General features: G+C 35.8%; 1 protein-coding gene across 3 annotated transcripts in view; it reads right to left on the reverse strand.

Annotated features, from left to right (window-relative positions):
• LOC150098264 (spatacsin) overlaps window positions 1-12,369 on the reverse strand; it is an 891,110-nt gene that overhangs the window by 171,905 nt on the left and 706,836 nt on the right. For all 3 annotated transcript variants that reach the window (XM_090406151.1, XM_090406152.1, XM_090406153.1), the window contains exon 32: window positions 3,556-3,688. In XM_090406151.1, the coding sequence (XP_090262277.1) occupies window positions 3,556-3,688 (133 nt within the window). The remainder of the gene's footprint in view (window positions 1-3,555; window positions 3,689-12,369) is intronic.

Genomic DNA, 12,369 nt, shown 5'->3' on the forward strand with positions numbered 1-12,369 from the left:
GGTGAAAAAAGGGGGAGGGATATGATAGAAAACATTTAAGTTACTTAAAAGATTTTATAAGATTGATGGAGGAAAAATGTTTCAGTGAATGGCTAGAGGGGGACAGAAGAAGAGTTCATTCCTGGAAGTTTGGAAAGAGTGTGGTTAGCAAGGTGCTTAAGGATTAGATTTTTCCCTTGGAGAGTGGAATAAATGGAATCAGTTGCCTGAATCAATTGTGAGCTGTGTCTGCCAATGGTTTCAATTAGAGGTACGATCGATATTATTATTATTATTACACTGGTACCTCCTTAGAGTGATAGGACTCAAAGTAGGAGACCCACACTATCAACACAATATCCATCATACCACTCCTTGAAACCATTAACATACAAAGCACTTACAACTGTCTCAGGCAACCCATTCCATTCATTAACTACTGATCATCATCAAATTTCTGCCATGTACCCTCAAGGGATGTACAGGATATGATAGTAATATTTATAGTAATATCAATTAATAGTAAATAAAAATTTGCATCATTACTAACTTCTTATCTACTATTTTCCTCCAAATCAGCCTGTTACTTGTCAAGACTCCAACATTATCAGAGCTTATATTTCTATCGTCTAATCTTATATTAGCCGATAGAAATATAAGATCTTATATTTCTATCACTTTGTAATGTATCAATCCACCTATATCTTGGTCTTCCTCTGGGTCATTTTCCTGCCAACCTGGCAGAGAGCACTTGTTTTGCTAATCTTTCCTCGCCCATTCTGTTTAAGTGACCATACCACCTGAGATTAGCTCTGCTAATACATTCCTGGATGCTAACAATGTCAAGTTCTTTCCTAATATCCTTGTTTTTAATATGATATTGGCATTGATGCCATCTGTTCACACCTCTAATCTTTCTCAGGACTCTCATATCTGCAGTCTCTAGTCTTTGGTCAAGTGTTTTACTTCTGACCCAGCTCTCAGAACCATAAGTTAAAACTGGTTTGAACACTGTCTTGTATACAGCTAATTTAGTGTTCCGACTAATTTCCCTCTTATTCCATATGAATTTATTCAATTGACTTCCTACCATACCAGCTTTGTTGATTCTGTTGTCTATTTCCATATTGAATTTACCATCTTCACTAAAAATCATGCCTAAGTAGCTGAAATGTTTTACTTGTTCCACAGGTTCTCCATTCACAACACAGTTGACATTTTCAACAATTCTGCCTATTTTTATTGTCTTTGTCTTTTTATTGCTGACCTTTATACCATATCTATTACAACAGTTATTCAATTTAGTCAGGGAATCTTGCAGACTTGCAGCAGATTTATTTAGAGGTATAACATCATCAGCATAAAGCAAAGAGCTGACATTAACATCTCCAATTTTGATATCAGTTTAATACCACTTTCCTTGATAATATGATCCATATAGATATTGAATAACAGAGGAAATAATGTACATCCATGTCTCACACCAGATTTAACATTAAACCATCTTCCTGTACTTCCTTCACTTCTAACTGCTGACTTACAACTCAAATAAAGACTAAGTATCGCTTGATATAATGCCCCGTTAACACCATATAACTGTAGCGTATTTAATAGCTTCTCTATCTCTTGGCACATTGTCACATGCCATTTCCAGATCAACAAAACTTAAATACAGATTTTTGTTATATTCCCATGCTTTCTCAACAATTTGTCGTAAAGTAAAGATCTGATCCTGACAGCCTCTATTTGGCCTGAATCCAGCTTGTTCTTCACCAAGCTTTTCTTCCACAATTCTTCTCAACCGTTTCTCAAGTATACTTGCATAGATCTTGCCAGGAACACTCAGTAGGGAAATACCTCTGTAATTCTCACATTCAGTTTTATTTCCTTTTTTATATATGGGTACTATGAGAGCTCTACTGCAATCATCAGGAATTCGTCCCTCTGTCCAGAACTTCTGAACTATGCAGTGCAGCCACTGTAAGACTATTATATCACCATACTTCAGCATTTCTGGTCGAATATCATCTACTCCTACTGCCTTTCCACATTTCAAGCCTTTGACAGCTTTTTCTACTTCAAGTATGGATATATATTCCTGACTGTATGCCTGTTAAGTGTTTTTACCACTGTGCTATTACTGCTTGTTTCATTTAGCAAATTTTCAAAGTAATTACTCCATACTTCAAGGATGTCTTTTTCTCCCATTTTCATTGCACCTTTCTTACTTCTGTTATCTAATGATGTATCTACAGTATCTATACTTGGCTGAGACCTCACGAGCACCCGTGAAAATTTGAGGATGAAAAATGCACGTTCAGGGATTTGTTTGTTTGGCACCAGGGATCATCACCCCACCATGGAGCCACACATGAATGATCATTATCAAGTAAGTGATAAATGTGCATGGAAGTGGAAAGCCAACATTACTCCTGAATATCAGCACCACAGCAAGCCTTAGGCCCCATCCGTAGACCATGGATTAGGAGACTCTTTGACATCGTTGAAAATTGAAATTCTTCTTCACTCAAGATATTATTTTTCATCTATCTAGCTGGCTGCTGATTTAGAAAATTCAAAGTCTGCCTTACTTTGCAATACTACTTTCACATTTCTAGTTATGCACCAAAAAACCTCTCTAAAAATTCTTCATGCTGTTCAGAAGAGGACAGTTCAGTGCCTCTTCTACAGATATTTTCATATGCACTTTAATTCATATTTAAAATATCATTTTTAAATATGAATATTTATTATTTACACAGTACTCCGTGGTCTTTAATGCATTGACTCAATCTAAATTGGAACAACTGTCTCTCCTTAGGAACATATTATCAACATATTATGTTAGAATTCATATGTATGTGTTCCTTGCTATTCATCTGTTACAATTACCTTATATTCACTAAATAAGTACCAAAATCTAGAGAGATGAGTGTTTAATGTTCTAGTGTACAAGTTTTGAGCAATAGGAAACACCATCAGCCTAAGAAGACTGATTGTAATCCACTGAACCTCTTATCCTTCTTATCCAGCACCATAGCTAAGCTTTTAGCATCCTTGGCAAATTTATAACTAAGCATCTTACAAAAATGACAATTTTGAAAATTGGTAAAATATACTGCTACCAGCATCTTTGTGTCTTGTTGTAATGGGCCTTGGCAACTGTCCTAATGCCAAAGTGTTCCAAAATTTCTGGTACAGTCATAGGTGATTTTGCTCAGTTCATATATGTGGGAGTAGAAGGAGAAGAATTTATCTCCCTATAAATATTCTTTAATTCTTTCCCTCTTAAATATTAGCTGGTGATTGGGGTGTTTTTGGGAAGATTTATTCACACTTCGTATAGAAAAAAAGCATGGCCGGATATCACAAAATGTCTATTTTATGCCATTAACTTTTTGCAAAGTGTAATTTTCACCAGTTATGTACAACCACACTTTAAACAATAAAAAAAAGGCTTAAAATGGAATTATTCCTACTCTAAAAGTAGGAATAATTCCATTCCTGATCTTTCTATAACATCATTTTGGTTTGCCTATGTTTCTTTAAAAAAACACAAAAAAATAATTTTGATACCTGAAGAGGTTTTGCTTGAAATCCCATATGTGAAAGATTTTTGGTTACTCAGGGGACAAGAAGCAGAACATGTCAGGAATTCTGGCTCAATGTCATCAGGAGTAATTTCTCCTCTAGCAAGTTTTGTACACATCTAAGAAAAGTGGGAAAAAAATAAATAAAGATTCTTATAAAGTTTGCTTGATGATAAGCTAGTAATAATAGCAAGAGTCTTTTAGAGAGTACTGTATTAATGAAATAACATAACAAAACAATTATAAACCTATAGAACATTGGTAATGTGGGCAGCCTAAGGTTTAAATAATCTGGAAAAAACTTTTTTTTTAGAGATCAAACATGGAATTTTAAGCCACTTCAGGACCTAATAAACAAAGTGGCATCAATTAGACAATGAAAATCATTTATCCAACTCTTAGAGACATTCACATATATCCAAAGCTCAGAATGGGATTCCAGGCCATAGCATATGATTAGAAATTAGAAAGCAGATATGGTATCTGCTCAGCCAACCAGGCCAGCAAAAAAAAAAAATAAATAAATAAATAAAAAAATTAAAATAATAAAATAATTCCTAATATTCAGACTTGAATCTTATTATTTTTGTTAGGCAAATTTGGTAAGAAAGCATATAAAGGAGCAAATAAGATGCAAAGATTAAAGTGAAAAACAGAAGAAAAATAAATTCAGCTCTATAGATATTGTTTCTGGGAAAATTCCCATTAACACAGACACACCAAAGACAGAAACTCCAAGCCGGCATGACATAGCCTCCACGTTCCCCACGAGCTCTGAAGACAACGTACTGTCGAAACAGCTCACACCTCGTTATTCCCATCCCTGATCTTATCCCATCATATCCTTCCCCTTTCCCAAAAATTTATATTTTCATCCCTCTCCCAAATTATTCTCTACTCACCTTTAATAACATAAAAAACCTGTATTTTCAAAAAGTTCACATACCCCTTGCCTCACACATCTCTATATTCAATAATTCTACCACATCTCTCTACCCCCACATTTTCCAACCCCCTTCCTTTCAATCATACTTATTTCCTTTAACAGCAGATGAATGTATATCGGCACATGCCAAGATGTCGCTAAATAAGATTACAGTCAGCAACATTCTACAAAGGTATGGCTGAATTATTTCTCCTATATATTCTTCATATATCTGTTTATATAAAACATCAGTAATGCCCTAAAATATGAATAAAAAGCCAATGACAATATAAAAGGGGCACTCCTAAACAAAAATAGGCTAAATAGCCATAAAAATAATAAATTTAGCTCTACTGCCATATGGGAGAAATCATTTATTATTCCACAATGAAAAGTTCAGATTCTTCTCAACTAGCAATTCTAAGTTATTTTTTCTCCCAGTATCCCAAATCCATTCTTACATCCAAAATTTCTCATGATTTCACAGATTTTTTTAGTTTACTTATTTCAAAAGAAACAAATAACTTTATCATAAACTAGTTTCTGAGCTTCCTTATTTTAAAATTATTAAAAATAAATAAATAAACGAAAAAAAAATCTGATTGGTCTCTGGCTTCAGATCTCACCAAAAGACATTAGACCTTTGATCTCATGAGGCATTTTTTAAAATTATATTAGCTTGAAACAGGAATTCTTTCTCCACCAAATGGTAGTGTCTGTGCTATTAGAATTTAAATATACCTCAAATATCAGTTGTCACAAAATCCTAGATGATTTAAATGCAGTTCTGCAGAAAAAGTCAACATCCCCTTTCAGGATGTACAAAAAATAGTTTATCTAATATAGACAGTTATACAAATTTGTTTTGCAGAAGAAAAACACACACACAATTAAATGCATTTTATTTCCAGCAGTCTATCCATAAGTATAACTCATTTTTGTTATGTAGAACCCTTGAAATTTGTTGAGTTTATTTTGGTAAAGCAAAAAGCAATGCTCCTTTTCTTCATTTAATTTCTGATATTGAGACCATGTATTTCTAAACATAAAACAAGTTTATTAAAATAAACAACAAACTTGACAAGTTTTGTAAGTTGTTGGACTCACAAATGTGATAATGTAAGTTGCTTGGCTTACAACATCACAGATATAAGACCCGTATAAAAAAGACTATAAAAAATTAATCACACAGCAGATGTTATTAGAGCTTCAACAGCAGTACATTTAAAAACAGTTAAACAAAGTTACCAAATAAATCATTGGATTAACTAATATGCAAGGCAGAAAAATGCCAGTTGTTGCTGTCATGTTCTGTGGCAGCATGTGTGTTATATTTGGTAAGGAAATGCCATACGTGTGAAGAGAGTAAGAAGTTGTGAGTTGAAAGATGAAATTGGTGATAATGCAATTGGCATAGTTAGCATTGCAAGCAGTACAAGTGACTATGAATAACAAGGCAAGGTGGAAAATGAAGAGAATGACCAGAAGTTAATGGAAAAGATAGTGCACTTACATGGAGTTCTTCAAAGCATAAAATGTGAGATTGAGTGGTTGGAGAAATGCCTGGTGGATGGTATGAAACAGATGGGAAAGAAAGGGGAGAGAAAGCAGAGCATAAAAGAATGAAAGTCAGGAAAATAAGAATCAGATTTTGTATGGTGATCCATTGATATGAGGAGTTCTTAAGGAAAGTGTGACGAAATCATGTTATCCAGGAGCTAAGATAAAGGATGTCAGTTATGCTGTAAGGATGCAGAAAGTTAAGGTGAAAGAGATTTACCAATGATTTAGCAGGTGATAAGTGTGGTATACAAAAGGAAATGAAAGAGTTGCTAGTGCACGCAAAAAAAGAAGAGTGAGAAAGAAAAAATTGAGTCTGTTGCCATGGTATGATAGATGCAAGCTGAGACAGAGTGTTGTGATTGTCAATGAGTCAGTGCACAGATATAAAGTGGATAGCTTGAATCTAAATGGATTTGGTGTCAGGAGTGTTCAGAAAGTGTTGTTCAGTGAAAGTTAGGAAGTACAAAGTCAGGGAAACTACATACTCTTGCTATAAATAGTGTTACTACTTTTGCACACTTCCATGCTGCCCACAGAATTGCTCAAGCCCAGTTCCATTAATGGCACTGTGTGCAGCTAACATTTGTGTATTTATCAGTAGAGGGAGAGTTGCCTAGCTGTACAGGTTAACATGTAGTGGGGAGATTACGTGAAATGCGCAGCTGTAATAGCACTTCACAAGGTTGGAATGCAGTCACCTGTTATTTTCAATATGCTGAAAACAGTTGGGATCAGTTGAATGTTTGTGCATGCACTATTATCCATTATAACGATACAGAAGATGTAGCTGATTGTCAAAGAACATGCTGACCATGCTGTGTTAGGAAACAACACCTTGTGAGGACTGTGAAGGCATGCCTCTGCTGTAATCCAGTGAGAACGCAGAAAGTGATGTCATGAGAGATGAAATTTTGTAGAGAATGACGTCATATCTACTAACTGATGACCTGGGGGTCTATCATCTTTCTACTACTGGACACTTCTTAACACCACAACTTATGCATCAGAGAGTGATAAAATCAAAGTCACTTCCCTGGTATGCAAACGATAGACATAGAGATATTTTCTTCACAACGAGAAGATTTTCAGCACTGAAGAGTCATTTAACTGCCAAAACAATCGGGCATATGCCCAGGATGGTCACACAGCAAGCACTCATGACAAGTTGCATTTTTGCGAGAAAGCGGTCAAAACCTCCACCAAAGTGTATCAAGACACATGCTGGAACCTGTGCTACAGCCTCCAAATAACATCTTGTTTCATGGTAGGCAGTGAACTTTCTAACAGGAATCAGTCCCTGCACACAAAACAAGGACCCCACAACAGTGATTGTAGGTGAATGTGCCCAACCACATATCACCATCTGATTGGCCATCTGGAAGTCCCAATCTGAATCCATTGTATTTCAAATTGTGGTCAGAGCTTGAGAGAGAGAGAGTAGCCTGCAAGAAACAATGCCCATAGAATGAGCAGTGATAGAATTTCTGTTGGATGTTGTGTGTGTGTACTGCCATCGACATGTGGCCTCACAGACTTCAGGCATGAGTGAAAGCAAAAGGGAGACATTTTGAACATTGAGTGCTGCTATATGCAGATTATACATGTGGTTTGCATGTGCTGAAAGCTGTAAATGATTTACTGACAGAATAAAGGTTTATGCTCTGTTCAAGTTGTAACAGTATTTATGGCTAAACTAGGTAGAATGTTTGGGGGTGGGGGTATAGGTGAATGTGGGTCCAGGGAACTTAGAGGTTAGTGAGGAGGAGTGATCATATGATGCAAAATGTAGCACCCCAAGTTAACTTTATGGGATAAGTAACACAGGGTGTAAGGAAAGTTATGAGATGAAGAGGATATTGCAATTTATGTATACTAATAGAGAAGTATTCAAAATAAGACTGAAGAGATTTTCACATTGGTTAACACAACTTAGCCAAAAGTTATAGGTATCAGTAAGACATGGTTGATTGAGGATAATTTGGTCATAGAAATAGAATGCAAAGGATTTGCAAGTGTCATCAGAGAGGACAGAAGGAACAGGATGGGGGGAGTTGTTAATGATAGCAGAGGAATTAAAATTAAAGTCAAAAAGAGTAGAAGTATATCACAGAGATAGGGATTCAGAAGGCAGTTCATTGAAGCTATCTGGTGTGACACAGAAGCCAACACGACTCACAAATTAGTGTGATGAGTACAGGTGAAATAATTATTATGGTGGACTTCAACTATGGGGACATACACTAGAAGGAGGAATGGTCACAGATAGGGAAGAAAATGAAATTTATACAGTTGCTGAGAGATAATTACCTGAGCCAACAATGGAGGAAACAAGAGTTTCAAGAGTGCTGGATCTGATCACTGCATCAGAGAACTTAACACTAAACAAATACAGCTATGCTTCCTCAATGGAGAAAATGATCATGTAGTCTTTACCTGGAGAAGAGGGAGGGGGGATGGAGACAGTCTTCCTGCAAACCCCACTCCTATCAGTGGTGTGCTCCTGATCTCAGGGTGCACAAGTAACTAATGTCTCCAACCTAGCATCCAAAGGGTACTATTTCTCCTGGCTTTTTTCTTCTCAGCTATGTATTGTCCCACTACTCAGCTTCATGCTGGCTTGACCATGGCCTAGAATAACAAGGGATGCATGGGCTGGTTTAGGAGGAGGAGGACAGACCACGAAAAGTGTACTACTACATCAACCAAATCTCAGGATTTGCTCCCTGAACACTGAAGGTCTCTCAAGATCTGAACCAAAGTCATTAGAAAAAATCCTAGAACAAGAACATTGATGTCCTGTTACCTCAAGAGACCTATGTATCTGATATCACCCCATATAGACTCAAGATCCCTGGCCTCATCTTAGTGGCCGAGAGGTTCCATCCCAGCCATGGTTTGGCCATTTACATGCACCCAGGCCTGTTAAACCCAACTCAGCCATTACCTGACCTGGAACATGTCAATGAAATAAAAATGGACTATCTTAAAATCTACAATGTCTACAAACCTCAATCTCAGCCATGGCCAAACCAGATGTTAAGCCCTCCCCAACATCCAGTAATCTACACAGGAGATTTCAACTTACCATTCCATGTGGTCTACCAATCTACTGATGTTAACGAACGATTGGCCAAATGGATGGATATACACAATCTTCACCTGATCTTTGATGCCAAACAATCAGGAACCTTTCACTCTGCCAGATGGGGAGGGAGAAAGGGACATATTTCCATCCTATGCATAGTCATAGTGAAAAAACTGATCAAACCAGCAATGCCATCCTGCTTGTGCCCATAAACTACACCAGATTTGTCAAACTGGTAAAAACAGTAGCCAAAGCAACCATCTGTTAGATCCTGAATGAAGGAATCTTGCAAAGAAGTCATTCATTCAGAATCCAACATATTAAACTTACAAAAAAAGAGAAATACCTGCACATCAGCTAAAATTAAAAGTGAAACTTCTTCACTTTATGTATAAAATTTGCATTCCTTATTTCATGTATGATATATTTAATCTATCGTGTTCATATTAAGATTTTATTAAAGTATGTCTTAGAAGAGGGATAATCTGACTTATTTTAAGCCTCACTTAAGCTGTGTAAAATTAACTGTGAATCATCAAATAGTTACTAAATAACAATTCTTGGAAAGTATAAAACTACACGTGTACAGCGTAATGCTAGCGGCAGTAGCTTAAGCGGAACGTATATCGACGCGAATTCTGGGAATACAAGAGCATAACAGCATCGGGAAAAAGCAAGGAATGAACCCAAGGGGTAAAAAGATATGGGTCATGTGCAAAGGGGACTGAGGAAAAAGAGAGCGCTCTAATGAAGAATATAAGGGGATGAGCGGCGTATCGGGGATCTCTCTTGTCATATTGTTTTCCTGTTTAGTGGCTCGGAAGTTAGTGGGAGTTCGCGTAAAGGGGGGGAGGATGAAGAATCTGCGCTAAGAAAAGATGTCAGACAGCAGGCTTTCTTGAAAATTGAGAAGGATTCAACGCAGAGCTGAAGGTAAAAATTTTCAGTCCTAGCAGAATCAAGCCATTGCTGAGAAGTCCCATCGAGTAGTTCCTAAAATGCAAAGATTTAAGTTCGTTTTCGGTAGAAATGAAGATAGCATAACCCCTACACTGGCGTAAGGACAGCCAATACACAAGAAGTAACCAGAAGTACACGTGGTGCTGAAAGACGTGGAAAAAGTTCGGTAAGGTGAAATTACTCTATTTTGTGTATAAAATTCATTAGAAGAGAGAAGATTGTTTGCGAATGTGAAATTAAGAACAGTATTCTAAAGAACTCTGTGGACAGTCTCTAATTAGAAAGTTAAACCTCCTTTGAGAGAGTAAGAAGAATTGTTTGGAAAAGATCTTTAGTAATTGTATGTGATAGGATTAACTTAATGAGATCAGAATTGTGGATTTTAGTAATTGAGTAACATTAAAATGTTTGTATTATCTTATGAATAACATTACAGAAAGGAATTTTAGTTTAACTTCATATCATTTGCTATCTATCCCAGTATGCAGTTATGGTGTTTCGCATGCTTTACGATGTTTCTTAATCTTTGATTTAATTTAGAGCATGTTAACCTCTTAACTCGAGTCTTTTCATTTAGTATTGAGTCAAATTAAGTGTATGAATTTTTTGTGTATTCTGTTTAGATATTCCAATAAACATGTCATATTTACCTAAACCTGAGTCATGCCTGATTATGATTCTAAACTACCACTTATAAAAATAGAACCTATTTTGGTGGGAAGGAATTAGGAAGTGTATATAATTATAGATTTAGGTCACAACTGCAATAGTCTGAATCTGTACAGCAGCATTAAAGTAAAGTAATGTGTAAGAACGGCTAAGAGTCTAGTATTGTCTCCCTGAGTAGGAACCTTTTCTACTATAGGATACTGGCTGGCGCGGCATAATAAAAATTTGCCAGTCCGAAGAGGAAACAGTCCTAGACATAAATAGATGTAAGCATATTAGGCCCGATATCTGAAGAAGAAAAATAGCGACAGAAAGATAGAATAGGAAGATATAAAGCAGTAAAATATAGGAAGAGATAACAATAGAGCAGCTGGTAGGATTTTAAATGAGTCAGGTTTTGAATAAGATAGGATATAATCAAGTAACAACTAATTACATATCCATCATATAAATAAAAATATCAACACATCCCTCATGGTTTCCGGTCTCATTATACTTCTTCTTCTTCTAGCTTTACAACTCTTTATGAGTTTTAGCTTGTAAAACAATTTTTAGCCATTCTTTACTTTTCTGTGCAATAGTCTAAAAATTCTTAACTTTTAAAGTTGTAAGAACTTTTTGTACATCATCAATCCATCTTTTTCTTGGTCTATCTTACTTCCTTTGTTTCCATTCTTTCTATATGCTCCAACCACGCTATTCTTTGTGTCTATATATTTTACTATATCTTCACCATTAATTAGTTGTTCAAGTACATTGTTTGTTCTAATTCTCCATAATCCATTTTCTTCTTTTATTGTTCAATATATTTTCCTTTCAAAGATTCTCAGTCTATCTATATCTTTTTTGTGTTAATGGCCACATTTCACAACTGTATGTTATTGCAGTCTTAGAATGGTTTTATAAAGTTTTAGTTTAGAATTAAATTAAAAAATGAAATTTATTTAATTCATACAATGCTTGTTAGAAATCAATATATAAATTATGAAGTTATATATCATATTCAGCCAGCTTGGTTGGCTGAGTTGTTAGTGTATCTACTCTTCAGCCAAGAGGCTGCAGGTTCAAATCCCACCTAGCCATGGATGTTTGTGATTGTCTTCCACCTTCATACATTCATTCATACAAGTGAATAAACACTCTCCCAAGATGGAGTGGGTCACCACAGGAGAAGTAGACCCGACCCACCCTCAATGGGAGAGGCCTTTACCCCTGCAGTGGAAGGGGTAAAGGCCTCTTTTTTATTTACAGGCTGAAAATAAAAAAAAAAATTATATGTACAGTAAAACCCCTTTTTTACACTTTTCAGGGGCCTGATGGGAAAAAGTGTAAATAGCAGGGGAAAAAAAACGGCTAAAAGATGATTTACTGCTAGTATGTGAGTATACATACTAGAGCACAAAATTTAATAACTAAAAATAAATAAATTCACAATAACTTACATTTATCTATTTAAAAAAATCTTTAATTGTTGATTGTTTTTGCGTTTCGTTTTTTTTGACATAGCGCCAGATTGCTTTGTATTGAGTTCAATGCTTGACCTGTTTTTTACTATCGTGTTCAAAGTGGACACGGAGAGTTCAAGATCTTTTGCTAAA

This window comes from Typopeltis vanoorti, chromosome 16 (genome assembly GCF_054136105.1).
Source record: "Typopeltis vanoorti isolate ZY-2024b chromosome 16, IOZ_Tvanoo_1.0, whole genome shotgun sequence".
Lineage (NCBI taxonomy): Eukaryota > Metazoa > Arthropoda > Arachnida > Uropygi > Thelyphonidae > Typopeltis > Typopeltis vanoorti.